Source organism: Camelina sativa, chromosome 8 (genome assembly GCF_000633955.1).
Source record: "Camelina sativa cultivar DH55 chromosome 8, Cs, whole genome shotgun sequence".
NCBI lineage: Eukaryota > Viridiplantae > Streptophyta > Magnoliopsida > Brassicales > Brassicaceae > Camelina > Camelina sativa.
Window position 1 is genome coordinate 22,264,981 of NC_025692.1, and position 22,579 is coordinate 22,287,559.

The window sequence follows — 22,579 nt, forward strand, 5'->3', positions numbered from 1 at the left end:
TCAGGTAATTGGAGTATACTCGAACTCAAATAAACCATAAAAAAGAAAAAACAATTTTTTTATTTTTTATAAATTTTAGAATATATGTATATATATAAATATTTAATGTTTCACATTAGGACAAAAAAACTAATGTGGCAAAGGACAAAAAAACTAATATTGGCAAAATAGTTTAAGATGCATTACTCAAGATACCTACTTTGGGTCGGTTTAGATTCGAGATTCGGGTCCAGCATAATATGCCCTGGGCTAGGTCCATAAGTTCAGCATGTGTATACGTATTTTAATTTAACACTTAAAGTTTTTTCAACTAAATTTTAATAATTTCTTTTTTTTTTAAACTATTGATGATATTAAGCTAGTTACCCGCAGAGCAAAGCTATAGTTTTAGCACCCTCCCATCTAATTATCTTTGTTTCCTTTCATCTAAACGAGAGATATGCATGATTTAGCATGAATCCAACAAAGTGTAAATTGTATATTCTTCGCTTTAAGGACCACCATATGATAGCATTTGACTTAGCTGCATTGTATAGACTTAGGTGTTACTGGCCTCTCCCGCTATCACCACCCATAAGCACTGCATTTGTAATTGCTAAGGGTTGATACTAATCATATAAACCGCTTTTTACCGTTTCTGACTGTTCCAAATTGCTAGAAATCAAAAGCCTTTTCCCCGCTTTACTATTTTGTTGTAAGTGGTTTGTTTTAATAAAAAAATACTAATGGATTAGTTATATTGTCACCATCATAAAAGCATAATAATTATCTTTTTATTGTTAATGAAAGACCACCAAATTCAAAAGTCTGATAATTATTAATTTTATAAGAACATCAGTTGAGAGAGAAAGAAACGTTAAAGGATCGATCATACCTTCTTTCGATTTCAGATCCAACCTTTTTTTTCGTCTTCTTTAACCATCTCGATCTATCCATGGATTCTGAGGGAGTGTTAATATCGGTCATCCACGAGCATCTTTTGATGCCTTGGAATGATCTGAGAAGAGGTCGTTGTTGTGGACGCTTTGAAGCTCTCAGTGATGGATACTATTGCAAACGCTGCGATTTTTTCTTCCACAAGAAATGTATGAATGAGTCCTCCAAATATATGGAACATATATCTCACCCAAATCCCAGTCTTATGCTTACTGACTGCGGTTTCTGTGGAAAGACCAATAACTACCTATACTATTCTCGTAAGAGCTTATTCGTTCATTTATACTGTTTTAAGTATCCACCACCGGAGGTTATTGACATTTCCAAGACGCATCACCACAAGCTCACCCTTCTCAAGAAGCGCGTCCGCGACTTCGAATGTGCTGCTAAATGTGGGAAGATTACTGGTTATGAGTTTCCATACATATGTCATGAATGTGACTTAGCCTTCCATGTGGATTGCGTATGGCATCCGTCAGAAGTAAAACACCCTTTAGAGGTAAACCACTCTTACCACCCTTGGCACCCTCTTAAGCTCCACACAGGTCCATTACCAAACTATTCTGACGGAATTTGTCGTCTTTGCTCAAGACAGATTGATGTTGACTTGTTTTATCATTGTTCTTCGTGTAATTTCACCATATGTGTTGTGTTTTAAATCCACCACAACAGTCTCTTCTGAATTTGAAAGCTCATGACCACCAACTCACACTTCTCCCAAGACTCCGTTCTTTTACATGTAACGCTTGCGGGTTGACTGGCGATCGAAGCCCTTACATATGTGTTCAGTGTGACTTTATGATCCATCAAGGCTGTCTTGACCTTCCACGCGTCATAAACATTAATCGGCATGATCACCGCATTTCTAGAACCTCTGTTCTTGGTGTTGTGAATTCTGTATGTGGAGTTTGTCGCCAGGAGGTGGATTGGACTTGTGGAGGTTTTTCTTGTCAGAGGTGTCCTAGCTATGTCGTTCATTCTAATTGTGCTACTAGGAATGATGTGTGGAATAGGAAAGAACTTGAAGGAGTTCCTGAAGAAACAGAAGATATAGAGCCATTTGTGGTCATAGACGACAACACAATACAACATTTCAGCCACAAAGAGCATTACCTAAGACTCCACGTTAATGGTGTTATATGTGACGACAACAAGCGGTGCAGGGCATGCACCCATCCCATCTGTCTCGAATCCTTCTACGGCTGTATGGATTGTGACTTTATTCTCCACCAAAACTGCGCTGGATTTCCTCGAATGAAACGACATGTGCTACACAATGAGCGTCTTACTCTATTTACTAACGACGCTGATTACTTTCGGTGTCATGCTTGCGATAGATGGTCCGATGGTTTCAGATACTATAATTGGCTCAAGACACTCGATGTTCGGTGCGGTTCTATTTCTGAGCCATTTTTCCATCCAAGTCATTTTGGTTCTGCCTTATATTACACTTCAGCAAATGAAGAACTTTGTTGCAATGGCTGCAAAAAGAAGAGTTATCATGTGCTCAGGTGCATTGAATTAAATTGTGGATTTGCTATATGCTTCAATTGCGCCACTATGCCACAAGTGGTAAAGCATAGAACTGAGGATCATCCTCTCTCACTATGCTATGGTGAAAAGGCTAGTGGCAAATACTGGTGTGACATTTGTGAAAAAGAAACCAATTTAGAGACTTGGTTCTACACATGTAAAGACCACCAGGCTAGTTTGCATACAACTTGTGTCCTCGGAGACTTTTCGGGGCTCATGCCAAGAAGCACCATTGAATATGAGCAAAAATATTATGAGGTGGTGCTCAATAATGGTATAACTCGTCCAATTTGCAGGTGGTGTAACTTGCATTGCATTTTTCCTATCATCTTGAAGAAACGTGCAACCTATGATAAATACTATTGCTCTATGTTTTGCATGACTTTTCATTTCTATCTGAAGCACGATGTCTAGCGAGTGGGGTTTTCTTTTTTCTTGTATAATTTCTTTTACAAGTTAATTTCCATTGGTCTCCGTAATGTACTATTTATAATTTTACACGTGTACTGTCTTTTTTTTTTTTTTAAATGTGAAATTTATTGATACTAACCTCATTTACACAAGAGTAGACATGACTATACATATGTTAGAACGTATGCTTATGTCTTATGTGATCGTAGTAGAGGAGAGACAAGATGCGGTGAACTGTCCTACCTTATAGTCGACGTACAGACGTCCAACGGTTCTGTCCCTGGCTGTCACACACTGCTTTGTCAATAGCCCTTAAAATAGTGTCGATTGGTCGGTTTGAATACATTGTTGTGAATATGCTCATTTCTCTCTCGCCACAGCATGTAGATAGTAGTTTGGAGTATAATACGGAGGAGCGTCTTATCTAGTGGCGTTAACTGTGTTGTGCGGAGTGAAGCTAACGTTCTTGACTAGGCCGGGGATAGCTTACGCCGGAGAATAGGACGAGTTAAATCAGACCCGACTGTGAATGTGTACGGACAAGCGAAAAAACAGATGATCACGGGTCTCATCACGCTCACTGCAAAAGATACATGGCTGGTTCACACCCCATACTCTCATTCTCGAGCCAGTTGAGAGCCAATCTTTTACTCGCGAGCCAAACGATGGAAGAATACCGGGGGACTCTGCGGGAACAAAACCGTTTTATACCACGGCACTTTACTCCTAGAGTGTCGAATCTGATTCCAAATGCACTTTGACGAGAAGGACTTGAACACAAGTTGATCATAGGGAACATCATGTCCATTTTCAGGTAGCGAGAGACTAGTGTTACATATTTGAGCATTGTGTCATTGTAATTTCATTATTCGTTTTTATCTTGTGATTTGTAAACTTTCCGAACTTTCGTTATCAATATAATTAATCCTTTCAGTGAAAAAAAAAAAAAAAAAAANCTTCAAGGAACTACTTGTATAGAGATTGATGATTGATAGAGATTGGAAGTATTGTACAATGATCTCATGATCATAAAATTTAAGGTACATATATTTATATAGAGAGGAGAATGCTAATCCTAATTAACCTGGTTTACCAATATACATAAATGGGATAATTATGAGAAAACTCACAGATATTCTAAACTAATTTAGATACTTATACACTACTAAGTACTAAGATTGACATAGTTTTAAGAGCAAACTATAACCATGATTCCCATAACATAATGTTAATGTGCATTACATGAACATGTTCAAAGCATTGTAGACTTTAATCTGTTTCAGGGCCATGTGTTGTTGACAGTGATAAAGTAAACCCTTGTTGCCAGAAGTCTTGGCCAATGGCGTCTTCAAAGCATTGTGGTTTCAGATTGCCAAAATAAAAACAGGGACTTCAATTTTTATTAGGAACATAATTTCGATGTCTGAGAACCAGGACAGATGTTTTCTGCATAATTCATGTACAGTTAAAACACATCTTGATCGATTCAACAGAAAACCAAACACAGACTCCATTCATTATTATTATTCGCAGAAACAAGATCTAGAGACCGAAATGATAACACCATTCATAAGCTCGGTTTGTTCCTAGGACGGTGAAAGCATATCACCAGTCATCTTCTCTGCTTTCTCCCCACGCTCACCTGAAATGTTTGATCAACATACATACATATTTTAAGGCAAGCCAAGATTTGTGTCTTTCTTACAACAAGAAAAAGACTTTTGAAGGTTTTTTACCTGTCCGAACTCTTATGACATCTGACACTGGCAAAACTGTGCACAACCAACAAGAGACGGTCACAATCTGAGATAGATTCATTGTGCATTTTGAGGTATGAAACATAAATCTGATATTTTGAAAAGAGTATAGTTACCGAAAATTTTGCCATCACCAATCTCTCCTGTCCTGGCTCCATCAATTATTGTGTTGATTACAGATTCCACCTGCAACAAGAAAAAAAGTAATGGTCTAAACTCGAATCTCGCTTAAATTTTTTTGATTATTTTGAACCATATACTTACTTGGTCTTTCTTAACAACGATTTCCATTTTAACTTTAGCAACAAAGTTGTCTTCCGAGAACTCAGAGCCTGCAAAATGCAACCCATGTGTATAGAAAAGTCATGAACACATTTTGACAATAAGAAGAATCATCAAAACCAATTCTTGAATGCGAGGTCTTACCACCATGTCTCTCTGTGGAACCACCTTGTGCACCAAACCCTCGAACATCAGAGACAGTAACACCTCGAATCCCGATTTTCAATAAAGCCTTGATATTTTTTTCCATATATATATATATATATATATATATATATTCATGAAACAGAGAAACTCAAGATTTAGTTTGATTTTTCACAAGTACAATACTCATCTGTATGTTAATGGAAGTAACAAGTATATACAATAACTGTAACAACACTAAACCCTTCAATTCGAATTCACATTTTAAACACTAGAGAAATGAAGATTTGACCAATCCACATTTCAAAGAATTCAGAGTCTTCTTGGATAACAACTAATAATGAAAACCTCAAGTGAGTAGCAAAGTTCAAATCTTTTCACAAATCAAAACTGAGAGAGGACAAGGAAGATCTTACAGATGAAACCTGCTGAATTCTCCATGGCCTTTTAATATCCCAACATTCATACATTTCAAAATGAAGAAATCAGTTAGGTCTCCACTTAGAAACACAAACAACATTGTGTCACATACCAATGATTGATACAACAAAACAAATGGAACCACAAAATTTCAATGCTTTACCTGACAATAGCTTCAACCTTGTAAAATTTTGAGTCTGGAACATAATCTAACAAAGATAAGAAAAATGCTATGAACACACTCAAAATATAAACCCAATTGATCAAAAGAAAGATCAGAAACAACCCCCATCATTGTTGGCTTACCAGAAGATCCTTCAGCTCTAACGACAGGTAAAACACGAGTGTTACTCGGTGATCTTGTGACCAAATCGAGGCGAGAATGTCTGAATCCAGAACAAATCGAAATGCAATCAGAGAAAGCAATGTTCTTTCGATCAGAACAGAAACCGAGTGAAGTTATCGAGATGGGTTTCGCCATTGTAGCCGCCATGATTGTTTTGTTAGTTTTACACAACTTTTCGAGAGTTTGCTTTTCTCCTTACCAACTGAGATTTCAACCATCGAAAGCGAAGGAGGAGGAGGCAGTATAAATGGAAGTAAGTAAGTAACTTCGAAGTTGACGACGAGTCGGTTTACCGGTTAAGTATAAAATTCATTTTCCGGTTTACACCGGTTAAGTGAATTGGCTCTGATCGAGTCTCTCTCGTCTGCTTTAAAAGTTAGGATTTTTCGATTTTACAGGGTGAGGTGTGAAACAAATAAATGGCTGAGGAAGATTACATATACAGAATCAGTACGGATCAAGAATGGGAAGAGTTTAAGAAGAATGGATCATCTCTTGGTGGAGAACTCGATAAGTCTACTGGTTGTTTTCATCTCAGCAAGCTCGATCAGGTCTCTCTATATATATATTAAAGATCTCGGCTTTTTCCATATGGGTGTTTACGAAACACTGAGATTTAGCTTTGACCTTGTGAAAGATCAATACTTTTTTATGTAGATTTGATTTTGGCTGCTTTTAGTGATGAAATTGCTTCTCTGGTTTCTAGGTACAATCAACATTGAAGAACTTTTTCTTGAATGTTAAAGAAGATCTTTACCTTCTCCAAGTCGATCCTAAGAAGGTTTGTTCATTTGATGTTGACTCTTTATCCTTTAATTTTGAAACATATGGGGATTATAAGTATTTTGGTATTAGGGATCCTCTAGTTTGGTGAGTGGTTGATCTTGTCAAATGTTTGTTTATGTTTAAGTAGATGAACAATTAACAATAGTGGGTTTGAGATGAAAGCAAGAAACTTCTTGAGCCTGCCTTGTATTAGTGTACTTTGTGATGTTGATTGATCCTAGAGTTGATTGTATGTGGTTTATGCTACCAAAGTTTAGAAACTATACACAAAGCGAGGTACTACTCGTTTGTTTACCAAGCTGCGTTAAGGACAAACACCATCTAAGTAATAGAACAATAGTCTTAGGATGCACACTGATGGGAATCATTTGAATCCTGAAGCTAAACTTATGCTTCCATGATATTTTGAATACGCTTTAGGGCTGAGAAGACAATTGCCAATATAGTCTATAGATTCTAAGACTGGAGTATGCAACATTAGAGATTGACATACTCATGTGTTTGTTTTGCAGCTTGGAGATGGATTGATCTATGAATCTGTGGATGAAGTGAATAGCTTCCCTCACTTCTATGGTCCAGACAAAACCTTTGTTCCTCTTCCTCTAGATTCTGTTGTCAAAGCTGAGAAGTTAACATTCAGCAATGGCAATTTCACCTGCAGCTTCTTGACTTGTTGATGATCCACTGATTTATGTGTGTAATTGCAATGTCGCTTTTAATAATCAAGTAATTAAAAAAAAAATTGTTTCTTATTCACGAAAACAGAACCAGAAACAGAGTGTATTATTATCATTACAATGCAAGATTAAGATCTAAACCATTATCTAATAAACCACCATTAAGATCCAAACCATTATCTTCTCTTGTCTCCTTCTCTGTTTCTTCTTCTTCGTCTTCTGCTTCTTCTTCTTCCTTGTCCTGTTCTTGATTCTTGTTGGTAGGGACAATCGAATTCGATGATGGCTTTAAGTTTAAATCAACACAGTGAGAGAAATCTTCGGGACGGAAAACAGGAATAATGCCGGAGTCGGATCTCTTGGCCGGAACCGAAGCAACGTCGCCGGAATCTTGAGTTAACTCTTGTCGTCTTCGTTTCTTGGCCTCTCGATAGTTTTTGATCAGACTAAAGAACATATCCATCTTCTTGTTCTCCAACTCCTCGTCTTCGTGTGAGTCATCGATCTCGTTGATCCTCATGTTCTCTGACTTTTTCTCTTCTTTGTTCATTATCGCCATGACAATGTGGGGAAGGAGGAAGAGTATGATGAAGAGGAAGAGGAAGAGGTAGAAGAAGAAGAAGAAGAAGAAGTGAAGAAAGATTGGTTTTTGTTTCTTTTTATTTTTATTTCGGGGAATTTTTAGGGTTTCGAGGAGAAATGTTTATTTGTGAGAAGATAACGTAATATATTAGGTGATGGAGTTTTAAAAAGACTAAAGTACCCCTTTTAACCTATAATTTTTTTTATATATATTTACTAATTGGTATTTTGAATTTTAATTGATTTTGAATAGTAGGATGTGAAAATTGAAAATTCTCATTGACTTCACCATCTATTTTGTTTTCATTTTATTCAAAATAAAACAAAATTAATCATTTAGATTTCAAGATCACAAAGTTCATTCATATTTTGAGGATTTTAATATTTAACTTTTAAATCATATTTAACTCTATGAATACATAATAATAATTTAATGAAATGAAATAAAGAATGACCAACTAAAGAAAATTTAAATAAAATAATGAAATTGATATTAAAAACAAGTTAATAACACATGTCAATTAGAGTATATTATAATATTATATACTACTAATATTATAGTCAGGTAATTTTTTTTTTTTAATTTTTTGTCAAACAATCAGGTAGTTTATTCAATACTCCATAATTTATGTTCATTGTGGAAAACGTGATCAGGGGGCAAGAAAGTAATTTAACATTGTGGAAAACAATCAGGTAGTTTATTCAATACTCCATAATTTAACACTTATTAGTCATCGCCATTTGCTCGGTAATTGCATTTTTTGTTTTGTTTTTGGGGTCTAGAGAAGACTGTGGAACTTAATTATTGACTATGCCTTTACTTTGCATCTAGAAAAATTGATCTAGCGTATCAGATTGTGATGCTCTATGATACTGGCCGTTGGATTTTGGTCAAATCCCCAACTCGCAAAATGTGATTGTATGTAGACCATCTACATCTAGGGTGAAGAAAATGCTTGTTCTTGATTTGTATATTTCTGAAGATATAAAAACTTGAATTTTACGCAGGAAAAAAAAGTATATGATTGGCCAGATTTGCTTCTTCTTCTTTTCCATGGTTTTTTATTCATTAATCTTTCTCTATTAATATATATTCTTGGTTGGTTGTTGAACCAAAAAAAAAAAAAAACAAAACAAGAGCAATTCTGATTTCATAAAAGGAGAATTGCTCAAAATGGTATCGTTTTAGACTTTTAGGTTACTTTATATTGATGTTCTAAAGACAAATTTATATGAATCTTTACTTGTTAAAGTTTTAGTTCTAATAATGGACTTCTCATAACTCACACTATTTTGAACTTTTAATGGATATTCTGATATATTGCGACTAGGAGTGTCAAAATGGTAATCCGACCCAATCCGACCTATATCCACATGGGTTCGAGATTTTCGTAGATGGGTTCAACCCAACCCATTTATTATAATGGGTTGAATTTATATACCCAAACCCAATAATATAAAACTTAATGGCTAAATGAGTTATATGGGTTACCCGTATATAAATAAAATAAAATAAAATAATTAATATTAAATCCATAACATATTATATAAAATAGAATTATAAAACCAACCAAAGTTTTCAAACTTAAGAAAATAATATCTAGATATTAAAATAAAACTTCACATTTATTTTAGATCATTGACATATATATTATTATTTACTTTTTTTGTTTAGCAAAGAAGAAAAACTTAACATTTATTTTAGATATTTTACATAAATTAGTTACAAAAAAGAAGATATTTTACATATTAATAGATACATATTATGTTATATTATATATTTATTATTTTTGTTTTTTTCGATTAACCCATGGGTAACCCATAACCCTAATGGGTTTATTCCGTTAAACCCATTGGACAAACCCATCAAAACCCATTTATTTATGAGTATAAAAATTTAACACATACCCGTTTAAATAATAGACAAACAGGATAAACCCATGGGTTTCTACCCATTTTGACACCCCTAATTGCGACACACCCAAAAATGAAGGAGATAAACAACTGCCAAAGTTGTAATGTTCTGTCTACTTTCTATTTATATATACTAGGATGTCGGCCTGTGCGTTACCGCATGGGAAAGTGAAAACTTGAAATGATTAACATTGTTAATTTCACATTTCGAGTGAAAATGTTTTGGTAATTTTTTAACTGTATAATCTAAAAGTCATAAATAATGACTAACATGAATTAACCAAATTAGTTAAATAAAATATTTGTTATATATATATAAAAACGAAAAATCGATTCAGTGACAATAAGAGAATAATGTTAAAGATATATAAATCTAGGTTTACCGAATCATACTCAGATAATCTAATTTTGAAAGATATTCACATAAAATAAAATTTAAATTATTATTCTATCGAAATTTATAAAAAATAATAAGAGAATCATGGAGAAAGAGCTCATAGCTGCAAGTGCAACAAACCAAATGACTAAAAAGATAAATTTATGAAAAATTAGAAATCACAATTAATTACCTAAATTAATACTTGAAAGAGATGATCAATACATTTAGATGGGAAACGACACCAAACAAAAATTAGATGAATGAATCAATAAATAAAACAATCCAAATTTTTTAACAAAGATGAGTATATTAATGTTGATTAATAAATTGAAAGAAAATAATCCTCAGAATTTTCAATTTTGGAGGTATTAAACAATAGTCAGATAACAAAAACTCATTTCAAGATCCATAATATATATATATATATATATATATAAACAAAGAGGTGTGAAACAAAAATATGCGAAAACTAACAAATGTGAACATTGAAATCTGGGAGTACGACGAAGAAACACAATTGTTGGATCAAAATATTGCAACTTATAAGATCATTAACAAATCTAAACAGTTAGATGAGATAATAAAAATAATCTCATCAGTTATATTTAAATTGACCCCTAAAAGTGAGTTTGCTATAATATATAAACATATAAACCTATAATTTTATTTATTAAATTGTAAGTATAAAAAATACTCAGAAAACAATAAATTTGAAACTTGTTTTTGTATTCCATAAAAGTTTATATATAATAAACAAAGAGGTGTAAAATATAAAGGTGTAAAACATAGAAGGGTAAAAAAAATGTGAAAAATTAATAGGTGGGATTTTTGAAGATGAGGGTACGACGAAAAGATGCAAAAATATGAAAATAAAGACGTGTGAAACAAAAAGGTGTGAAACAAAAAGATGCAAAAACTAACAAGTACAAACATTGAAATCAAGGGGTACGACAAAGAAACACAATTGTTGAATCAAAACACTGCAATTTTATATAAACAAAGAGGTGTGAAACAGAAAGGTGTGAAAACATGGTGAGATCATTAATAATACTTAAATAATTAACACAGGGTGACAAAGAAACACAATTGTTGGATCGAGTCTTTGAAACTTTTGAGATCATTAACACAGGGTGAGATCATTAATAATACTTAAATAAAAAAACTCTTTTCAAAATCCATAAAAATCTGTATATATATATATATATATATAAACAAAAAGGTGTGAAAACAAAGAAGTGTGAAACAAAGGTGTGAAACAAAAATGTGCGAAAACTAACAAGTGCAACCATTGAAAGCTAGGGGTACGACGAAGAAACACAATTGTTGGATCAAAACATTGCAACTTTATATAAACAAAGAGGTATAAAATAAAAGGGTGTGAAATCTAACGGGTGTCAACATAGAAAGCTGGAGGTGCAACGAAGAAACACAATTGTTGGATCGAAACTTTGCAACTTTTGAGATCACTAACAAAGGGTGAGATCATTAATCATACTCAAAAAACAGAAACGTTTTTCAAAGTTCATAAAAATCTGTATATATATATATAAACAAAGAGTGTGAAAACAAAGAGGTATCAAACAAAAAGGTGTGAAACAAAAAGGTGCGAAAACTAACAATTGCAACCATTGAAAGCTAGGAGTACAACAAAGAAACACAATTGTTGGATCAAAACATTGCAATTTTATATAAACAAAGAGGTGTAAACAAAATGGTGTGAAAACTAACGGGTGCCAACATGGAAAGCTGGGGGTGCAACGAAGAAACATAATTGTTGGACCAAAACTTTGCAACTTTGAGATCATTAACAAAGGGTGAGATCATTAATAATACTCAAAGAACAAAAACTCTTTTCAAAGTCCATAAAAATCTGTATATATAAAAAAATAAAGAGTGTGAAAACAAAGAGGTGTGAAAACTAACAAGTGCAACCATTGAAAGCTAGGAGTACGACGAATAAACACAATTGTTGGATCAAAACATTGCAACTTTATATAAATAAATAGGTGTAAAACAAAAGGGTGTGAAAACTAACGGGTGCCAACATGGAAAGCTGGGGGTGTAACGAAGAAACACAATTGTTGGACCAAAACTTTGCAACTTTGAGATCATTAACAAAGGGTGAGATCATTAATAATACTCAAAGAACAAAAACTCTTTTCAAAGTCCATAAAAATCTGTATATATAAAAAAATAAAGAGTGTGAAAACAAAGAGGTGTGAAAACTAACAAGTGCAACCATTGAAAGCTAGGAGTACGACGAATAAACACAATTGTTGGATCAAAACATTGCAACTTTATATAAATAAATAGGTGTAAAACAAAAGGGTGTGAAAACTAACAGGTGCCAACATGGAAAGCTGGGGGTGCAACGAAGAAATACAATTGTTGGACCAAAACATTGCAACTTTTGAGATCATTAACAAATGGTTTAATAGGTGCGATTTTTAAAAGATGGAGGTACGACGAAGAAACACGATTATTGGAAAAAAAAACTCTAATGGAGAACTTTCGCTCAGTAGTGGTGAGAAGTTTATTTCCGTATATACTCCTTTGTTCGATATATTTTATTATGAAACCTCCGGGTTAAAATTTTGTAGGACGAACCTGGATACTCCCATTTCAAGTGAGTAGTAACTAATTAATGGGTTTAATATATCTCTTATTGCAAATTCTAGGTTTCTTGACATTTTTCGTTTAGCGTAATTACGTACAGAACCACCATATATTAGGAATTGATTTCCCACTTATGTCTATGAATCGGTACCATCATGTTCTTCAATCAACGACATTGAAAACGAAGTCGATGTGGTGAACAGGTGATAATAACATCTCACCTTTTGATGTTTTCTTTTTTGTGTTAAACTCTTTTTATAAATTTCTTGCTTTTCTTTTTTTGGGCATATTCTAGATCACTCTAAAAAGTGACTGCTATACATTATGTTTTTAAAAATTGTATATACAAATTAGAAAGTCATCAAAGACTAAATAAGTTACCTTTAGTAGACATTTTCTTCCTAACTTGACTTGTCATTTGGTCGTGCTTACGCTTTCTAGAATTTGAATTTGTGTTGTCACAAGTATGTCTGGCTTTTTCTTCGGCACTTTCTATTTTCATGCTCATTTGTAATATTTCTATATATTATCAAAAAATTTAATACCCAGAAAGTATAAAAAATAAAATTCAACTAAAATTTTAAAAAACTTTATTTACAAAAAAAATGGAAACTAACCTGGATCATTAAATCTAATGGACATCCTACATAACAAAAATAAAGATTTTTTTACAATCATACCATGTTTATTAAAAAAAAAAAAGTAGGTTAAATAAGTCAATAATAGAACATATATAAAATTATACCATGTTTGTTAAAAAAATTTGGCTTATTCGTAGCTCTAGCATCAATGCATGTAATCATGCCTCTCTTATAAACTTTACTAGAATATGACCCGTGCTAGATCACGGGTTGAAATTTTTTTTGTTTATTTTGTAATTTTTATTCAAAACATCATATTTGTGATTATTTTATTTATTTTAAAAGTTTTTTTGGATGGAACACTATGTCATAAAATCATATGATGAATATAACTTATGAAAATAACAACTATTTTGTAAGATATATTCTAGTAGATTTAGAATTTTACCCACGGCATACTACGAGTTAAGTTGTGTGATAATTTTTTTTTATTATTTGATTTGTTTAGTGTTTAAAATTATATATTGTATTTTGATTGTTAATTCTATGACTTAATCCAAAGTATACCGCATATTAATTTTAGGACTAAATATGTAACATATGTTTGTCAAAATCATCTTGATCAAGAATGTCTACCAAACAACATTATTGCAAAATTTAATTTAATCCGAGAAATCATATTTGTTGAAATTTCAACTCGTGCTCATATTTCTTGGAATTCTTTCATGTGAATTCTTTCAGTTCTGAATGATTTATATTTTTCCAAACAAAAAAAAAGAATAATTTATATTAAAAGCTTGGAAGGATGTTAGGTAAGATTTTATTTTGAACTGTACAGTAAGATTTCGGAAATCACGATTAAGTGTGATTAATTACCAAGATTTTATTACTTTTTACGGCTAATAGTATATATGGTATAACAATACATGGAATAATAAAGATTTTAAGAGGATTCTTTGGGATATTATTAATTGTATTCATATATCCCACATAATGATCAATTATTTTTTTTCCTTTTTTTGTAACTAACCTATGTTTAATTTAATCTATAACCTATTTTGTAACCGACTTATAAAAATTATATAGTCTACAAAAAAATGTTGTGTACTTCCGTTTTATTATATAGGGGATATGCTTGAATGTTATACTCTTTCCCAACCTAACAAATTAAAAAGCCACATACACTCATATTTTGTTCCACCGTATCTAACAGTAATAGTAATCTAACTGAAAATAAATTAACATGCTCGGTGAAGAAATACTAACAGGTCATTCGCAGCGAAAATATAAAATTACCTTGAATTAGAGATTGATGCTTGTTAGTTAAAAAAACACTTCAATAAAACAATTATTTAGTACTCAGAAAGCAAGACAATTTTTCGTAACTTATTTATGTAGTCCAGAGAAGTTTATATATAATAAACAAAGAGGTGGAAGACATAGAGTTGTGAAATAAAAAGGTGTAAAAGTTAATAGATGTGAAACATGGAGGTACAACAAAGAGGTGTAAGACATAGATGTGTGAAATAAAAAGATGTAAAAATTAATAGATGTAAAAATTAATAGATGTGATTTTTGAAACATGGAGGTACAACAAAAAGATGCAAAAATTAAGAGGTGTGATTTTCAAAAGATGGGGGTGCGATGAAAAGACATGATTAATAATTTGCAACTGTTGGAGTCATTAATAATTTTAAACCGTTAGATGGAAAAGTAGAATTAATCTCATCCATTGGATTAAAATTGACAAAAAAAAATGGGTTTGCTATTATATATAGATTATACCATTATAGAAAAAAGAGAAAATAATCGCTCTTTCCATTATTTTCCCACAAATCAAGTCATGGTGATCCACATTTCCCTGAAAGACCACCTAACAAAGACGTCGACGGATTCGATTTGAGACACGGGATTGAAGGTACAGAGAACTCATCTGTGATTCCATAAGCATTCCAACAGAACGGATCCACATCAGTCTCTCCTTTTGAAGGTAACAATTCAATATCCGAAAGTGTTAAGTTTGTGCACGGGACATTGTTGCTACATCCAAAATGCATAGGGGGACTACGAATATCGTATGTGCCTTTTATACTTTGATATACTATATCATTCACATAAACTGCAGATGTTTTGTTAGCACAACTTTTAGCCGTGCAATAGTACTGATCTATGATTATCGGATTGCGGACAGTATCCATATGGATATTGTCAAACGTTACACCCGAGACAGACCCGGATCCACCTTGCCACGTCTTGATCCGTACTCCGTTGTCCGAAAATTTTATGACAGAGTCTCTAACCGTAACGTTGGAGACGCATGCCCGTGAGTTTCTGTCGCCCAAACTTCCAATGCTACAAAATATATCATTTCATTAACATTGAGTATTATGAAATGGTAAAAACTAAATTATAAATCACGAGTAGTTTTTACCTAATTCCATGCCCGCCTGGTCCACAAGTGAGATTTCGTACATCGATATCGTATGATCCGGATCCTATCGAGACACAATCATCTCCTATCGAAGAAATGAAGAATCTTGAGTTTGCTTACACTCTAATTAAGTATATTCAAAAATGAAGTGTATAGACATTATGTATATTAGATGTATACCGTTGGAGATAACAGAGTTGTAAATCTCAACGGAGTTGGAGTTCTCAATGTGGATGCCGTCAGTGTTGGGACTAGAAGACGGAGATATTATTCGAAGGAGGTTGATATGAACTACATGGCATTCGTCGAATTTGAGGTGAACCTGTGGGCTGTTCTTTATACTCAGACTTTCCATAATTAGATTCGAGCTCATAAAGAACCTCAAAGCCTGACCACACCAAAAACATGTAAACATCTTTCAACATTACAAGTAATGTACTAAATTTAAGAAAAACATAATTTTTTCAAATATTTGATTTTACTTACCGCGGGGCTTTCGCATGGACCAGCATGTGCAGTTTTGTTGACATTCTGCTTGAGCATATTAAGATTCACATGTCATAATATAATTTTCTAATAATTTCTGTTATGGTTAGTGAAAATGTGCATTTAGTATTATATATTGTTATTTACCCGATGAGGTTTGCAGGGAAGATCCCACCAAGTTTGTCCACGGCCGTCGATAACTCCCACACCTTTTAGAACCATTCCGTTGACTCTATAAAAGACGAGCCATTCTCTTTTGTTTAAACCGCTCGGCCACGACTTTGGTCCATCCCGTGGCACGATGGTCCCATCAACCTAATTTAATTTGAGAAAAAAAATTAAACAAGAGAATTTATAACTATTAGACCCGAATTATTTAAAAGTTTGATACTCATGAAGAAATAAAAAATAAATTTGATATTGATTTACTTGGAAGTATTGGTAAGAGCGACAAGGACCAGTGAAAATAGTGGAATGGATCATAAAAGTAAAACCGTAAGGCACAAGCAAGACCGACACAGTGTTGTTGTTGTCGTTGCTACAAGCTGAATCCCAAGCTTTCTTGAACGATTCAGTGTCGTCAGAGACACCGTTGCCTACCGCACCATAGTGCCTGACGTTGTAGACTACTTCGTGGTCGGAATCTTGGGACTGAGATGGAGATTGTGACGGGTCACTAGGGTTTGGTGAGAGAGAAGGAGGCTGAGACGGTGGCTCTGGTTTTGGGTTGGGATTGTCATTATCTTTGTGATGATGGAGTCTTGCTTCAGTTTCATAGGAGAAGAGAGACAATGTGATGAGAATCAATGTAGTGATAGATAGAATCGGATCACGAGACAATTTTAACATTTTGGATTTAGGGTTTGGATTGGTTTGTTTGGTTGCATATATATGATGATATTTAATGTTTTTACATAACGCCAAGCTTTGTTTTATTTGACCAAAAAAAAAAAAAACATAACGCCAAGCAAGAATATATATATTTTTGTAAATCTTATTAATGATTTGGACATAATGCTTATGATAGGCTTATCTGTATTATCTAAGACAGCTCAAAATACATGCATTATGTCATCGTGTTCATGACAAAGCCCTGATTTGTTGGAAAAATGCATATATGATACTATTGAACATCGTTGGCCACTAAAAGGTTTTGACTTTCTTGAATTCATGTGCTCATACATTCCATTATTCACAAGATTGTGATGTTTCTATTTCGTGTGCAAAATAATAGTATTGTTTCATGTCGACAACTATTCAATCTTCGGAACAATTTTAAAATACACAAATTTTAATATCAATACTTGGTATATGGAGATATTGACAATTGAAAGATAATCGAATATAATACCATCACTTTGTTAGTATCTCTAGATATAATAATCCCTACTATTAATTGAGAAGACTAAATATGACATGTTTTTTGTTAAAAATTAAATTACAGGACTGCTATTAGTCATTAACCTAACACTATTTTAATATTTTTTATAATAGGTAAAAACGTCAAATTCTTTCATTTATTTCATCATAATTTTTTCAACATCTTTATACATTTATTTAAGTAATGTTGTTAAAAGTTTAATTCTACTATCATGTGGCATATAGCATATTATAAAAAAATGTTATTGTATTTTAATTTATTTAATAACTAACTAAAAATCTTATATTGGTTTACATCAAAAAATTAGGAAAAAGGTAAAGAGAAAGACGAAACCTGCTATGAACCAAATCCAGAGTTTGGTTTTTCGTTGCAGTAGCAGAAACCGCCATGAAGCTTTTGGCATGGTGAGTGCAGAAGAGCTTTCTTAGATTTCTTGAGTGATTACTGCAGAGGAGTGCGACATTGTTGAACAAATGTATGTTGAATGATGATTCTAGTTATGAAGAAAAAAAAAGAAAAAAAAACTATCACTTTAATCCTCACGACGAAGAGAAGCAAATAGAAAATTATTACTAAGTCTGAAAAATGCTAAGTGGAAGGGAAGGTTTCGATATTTCAAATCATAAAGAAAGAGGAAGACTCTTAGAGCATGGTTAAAACTATATTTATAATTGAAAAATATGATCCAACTATATTTATAATTGAAAAAAATGCAAAGATAAAAATGATACATGCGACACACCAAACCCATAACTATGTGTAAATAAGAAGAAGAAAATCTGAAAATATTACCAAGTGTAAAAAATTGCAAAAAAAATGCTTTAATTTTGCTTAAGAATTGCTAAACATTTTTGTTTCCATATTATTTATAAGTTTAAGTATGAAATAATAACTAACTTTATTTGGGTATAAATTTTCAATATATATAAACTTTAAGGGACTAATTATATTAATTTATAATTTAATGAAAAATGAATTAAAAGTTCCCTATAACATGGACACAAAAATGGAGATCTCTATTTTGGGATAGGTTAGACAAGTTTATTCCTCTAAAATGGAGTGTACATATAGAAATGGTTATAGGTTGGTGCTGAGCTAGTGAATAAGGAGGGGGTCAACTGACCCCATAACATTTATGAAATTTCTAATTTAGGCTTGTATATGTATTATACAATTGCAAATTTGGTTTGTTTTTAGTGAGTTGACCCCCATGTCTCAAATTCTACTACTCCTTTTGAACCCTTCTTTTTACCTTTCTATACTAATTTTTTTAATCTCTTAAGTTTTTAATAATAACTCATATACTAGATAGTTACCTGTGTTGTACAACACGAGAAATGTTTGCGTAAAGTTTACTGTAATTTCTTAGTTATAAAATAATAATAAAAGTTTTATTTGATTTACTATATACATTTTATAATCTTTTACATTTAATTTACTTAGTTTCATACTCTGATTTCAACCTGGTACATGATACAATATTCAAATCCGTGAATTATATGAATTTGGTAAAATCCATAAAATAAAAAAACCCCGTATTGAAGCGGTTTTGTTTAGAAATCTCGATTTAACTTTTTGATATATTTTTAATTTTAGGTATTATATTGAATAAAATCTAATATTTTTGATTTGTTAGATTTAATAAGATGACATTGCGTCGATCTACAATGCAAAAAATATTTAATAAATTTAAGATATAATTTTTTTATTTTTTTAAATATAAGCAATGTTGTATCTTAGTTTTAAATTATATCTTTAATTATTAAACGATTTAGCATAGAAAAAAATTTAATTTTAGTTTATAATTAAAATTAAGTTTTATAGTTTGTTATTGTTTCCTAAGATTTCTGAAACAATAAATAAAATTTATTAAATAATTTTGAAAATATTTTTTTATTATTTTATAAGCTAATATAAGCTAGTCTTTTGTTAGTTATTAAATTAATATAAATGCAATGATATTTTTGTAATATGCCAAATGATAGCAGGGTTAAACTTCTAACTTCTAACAACTAATCGAGAAGATCATGAAAATGTTGATGTGAATCCATATGTGGACACCTTTAGATCAGCAAGAGAGATTCAATACAAATCCTAATGAATTTTCCCATATGAGGATAGTTAGTAGTCGTGAAAAGTATGGGAGGACGTACCACATGCCAACAGCTTCTGAAGTAACTGTGTTGATTTCTGGAGATTTCAATTTGGAAATGGGTCATCATGACATTGTTGTTCAAGCAAAATCTGGTGAACTACAAAGGATAAGTGAATTGCATATCTCTTATCTACCATTATAGTATCTCTTATTATTTCTTTATGGAGAGGATGGTTATAGGCTTGGAATTAAAAAAGGGCATACAAAAATGGGAATGGTAAAGAGTAAACAAGAAAGAAAACATATAAGTATGAGACAGGTCTTTGCATTCCAAATTCAGTAGAGGAAAAACGAGTCAAGCACCCTTCTGCACTCTAAACGCTTATTCCAACAATTCTTGGTTGATTCTTATACTGCCATCGCGAGTAACTGGTTGGGTTACATCAAATACAATCAAGCGAGTTTAACGGTAGAGAATTTTTAGCACTGTTAAAAAGACGGCAGAAACTGGAATGTAGATATGAATGAGCAAGGGAGGCAGTTTTATTTACCAAAATCATTCACTGGTTGTCCTAGATATATGAGAGAAAACTATTTAGATGCAATGACTATATCTAAACATTTTGGATTTCCTGATCTTTTTATTACTTTCACATGTAATTCATAGTGGCCAGAGTTGTGACACCCTGGTTTGCATAGAGGTTTAAAAGAATTTATTTGACGACTTATGTCACCAAAGTGTACTTATATTTTCGGTCAGGGTCCTGAGAGAACTCCAGAGTTAAGCTTGATTGACCTGAAATAGTCTCAGGATAGGTGACATTCCGGAAAGTAATTGTCGGAACTGTACGAGTGAACACAAAACACAGGAAAAGAGCATGCGGTGATTTGTGTGGACGGTCAACATTGGAATTAGTTAGAAACGTATGTACATTTATATATATTAAAAAAGGATGAAACTTGATCCTATATTTTTTATAAATTTACTTCATTTCTTTCATATACAATGAATCAATGATACATAAGAATGTTGTATATTTATTTTCCTGACAACATAGATATAATAAACTCAGAAATTTAGACGAAGAGTAAAATGTTGTGATTATATATATTATATATAGATATAACAGTTCTTTGTATGAAATGCACACTATAAAAAAATCTATATGAGGTTTCTCTGTGCAAACTCCTGTAAGAACAGTGGGGTAATGTTGTGTTGTGATGTTTAACTAAGTGGTCTTAGTGCTTTTTGCTATCTCTGCAAATTGCTCCAAACTATTATTGATCAATCCTTGCATTAGCGGTTGAAGTGCCTGAAGAAAGCAAAGATGCATTGTAAAACATTAGAGGTAAATGTTACCAGAAGACATGATATTCACTCCCGAAATCATTGAATATTGATACAATTTACAGGTTGAATAAAGAATGCTTGCTTACCGCTGCAAATGGAATAAGTAGCAGCGGAACTTCATATGCAAAGGTTAGCTGCAAACAAAGCAAAGAAGAACTCAGAAACGAAGAGACGAAATTGGTTAAATAATCATTGGGAACTCAAAAACCGATGATGCTAACAACAATGAAATCTCACTTCTACATCACATGATGAAGGTCCTAGCGGGAAAAAGCGGACAGTGCCCCTGTAAAAAAAAAAAAAAAAAAAAAGCAAGACCTTTACATCAAGGTTGGTTCAAGAGATGGAGATTCAGAATCACTGATTCGTTTCAGTTCTGTTTACTTGTTAGGAAGGCCTTCTAGAGAAATCCAGTGTATTTTCTGGTTCGGGAGAGGCTGCATGAAACAGAATCCATGTGAAACCCAAATATAGAGCATCAAAGTCGTTTAACTACTCACTGAAGCTGTTCATCAAAGTCGTTTAACAAGGTAAGAGTGAGTGGAGCTACTTTAATTATAAACAACAGTTCAAGATACTTGCCTGCAAGTTCTTAGCAAGCCAAGCGTACTCAAGATCCTGACCAAATGCTTTATATTTCAAGGTCCATCGAGATAAATCAGGCTTGTCCTTCAATATCTGAAGAACTAAATCCGGAACATCAAAAAAAACACAAATCCAAAAGCCAACAGAAACAGTCATGACCATATGAACAAACAAACAAACAAAGTCAAATCACCTTAACGGAAGAAATGAATGTCATCCATCTAGGAATTGATTCACGCTCCGAGTAGAGTCCATAAGCAACTGATACAGGCACTTCAACCTTCTTCTTAACTCTGTAATTTTCCAGAGATAAAAAAAAAAAACCTTCATTGACATGAACAGTGAAAAGCATCAAAATTTGACAATCTAAAGCTACCGTTGATAAAAAAGAAGTATTCAAATTTGTATCTCCAGACCAATCAGTTCTACAAAGGAAAGTAAATCTAGCCAAATTTGCTCAAGTCGGAGAGCAGAGGAAATAGAATCTCGCTTACTTGCATTCTTGCCATTCCATGAGAGTATCAAATCTCTTGAATACTGAGGTTTTAAAGGATTTATTGGTTAAAATCAAAGGAGAGAATCTAGAAGCAAGAGACGAAGGCTTCATCGGAGAAGGAAAACATCTCGAACTTGGTTTAGCAGCTACGGCGTTCCGGCAAAGAAATGTCCGGTTATCGAATCCGTTGAAGACGGCTCTGGAGTTTGTTAGAGAAAAAACCGCCGTCGCAGACATCTTCTTCTTCTTCTTCTTCTTCTTCTTCGTCGTCTTCCTTGCGTTTTCTGTGTGATTTAAGTTTTTTCCGGCGGAAGAAAATGTAAAGAGTATGAAAGGAGGAGAAGAAACATGCTTCTTTGTTTTCCACATGCCACGTGTTCTTTCTAAGAA

The 22,579-nt window shown here is 32.8% G+C and overlaps 5 protein-coding genes and 1 pseudogene across 5 annotated transcripts; 2 read left to right on the forward strand and 4 right to left on the reverse strand.

The window, feature by feature from the left end:
* LOC104707914 lies at positions 825 to 2,995 on the forward strand (annotated as a pseudogene).
* Positions 4,259 to 6,063, reverse strand: LOC104707915 (nitrogen regulatory protein P-II homolog). The gene is made up of 8 exons (XM_010424372.2): positions 5,790 to 6,063; positions 5,647 to 5,692; positions 5,480 to 5,507; positions 5,064 to 5,151; positions 4,902 to 4,969; positions 4,754 to 4,823; positions 4,617 to 4,652; positions 4,259 to 4,522 (listed from the first exon to the last, which is right to left on the reverse strand). Exons 1-8 carry the CDS (start codon positions 5,974 to 5,976, stop codon positions 4,467 to 4,469), a joined length of 579 nt encoding a protein of 192 aa, XP_010422674.1. The 5' UTR covers positions 5,977 to 6,063; the 3' UTR covers positions 4,259 to 4,466.
* LOC104707917 lies at positions 6,221 to 7,450 on the forward strand. Its single transcript, XM_010424374.2, has 3 exons — positions 6,221 to 6,380; positions 6,536 to 6,610; positions 7,128 to 7,450. Exons 1-3 carry the CDS (start codon positions 6,249 to 6,251, stop codon positions 7,290 to 7,292), a joined length of 372 nt encoding a protein of 123 aa, XP_010422676.1. The 5' UTR covers positions 6,221 to 6,248; the 3' UTR covers positions 7,293 to 7,450.
* Positions 7,348 to 7,942, reverse strand: LOC104707918 (protein NIM1-INTERACTING 1-like). The gene has a single exon (XM_010424375.2). The coding sequence runs from the start codon at positions 7,849 to 7,851 to the stop codon at positions 7,408 to 7,410; it is 444 nt and encodes a 147-aa protein (XP_010422677.1). The 5' UTR covers positions 7,852 to 7,942; the 3' UTR covers positions 7,348 to 7,407.
* On the reverse strand, positions 15,062 to 17,148 carry LOC104707919 (polygalacturonase At1g48100-like). Its single transcript, XM_010424377.1, has 6 exons — positions 16,711 to 17,148; positions 16,429 to 16,596; positions 16,282 to 16,326; positions 15,976 to 16,183; positions 15,796 to 15,880; positions 15,062 to 15,716 (listed from the first exon to the last, which is right to left on the reverse strand). Exons 1-6 carry the CDS (start codon positions 17,128 to 17,130, stop codon positions 15,206 to 15,208), a joined length of 1,437 nt encoding a protein of 478 aa, XP_010422679.1. The 5' UTR covers positions 17,131 to 17,148; the 3' UTR covers positions 15,062 to 15,205.
* On the reverse strand, positions 20,773 to 22,573 carry LOC104707921. Its single transcript, XM_010424378.2, has 7 exons — positions 22,188 to 22,573; positions 21,887 to 21,986; positions 21,691 to 21,786; positions 21,493 to 21,545; positions 21,346 to 21,394; positions 21,195 to 21,242; positions 20,773 to 21,070 (listed from the first exon to the last, which is right to left on the reverse strand). Exons 1-7 carry the CDS (start codon positions 22,556 to 22,558, stop codon positions 20,987 to 20,989), a joined length of 801 nt encoding a protein of 266 aa, XP_010422680.1. The 5' UTR covers positions 22,559 to 22,573; the 3' UTR covers positions 20,773 to 20,986.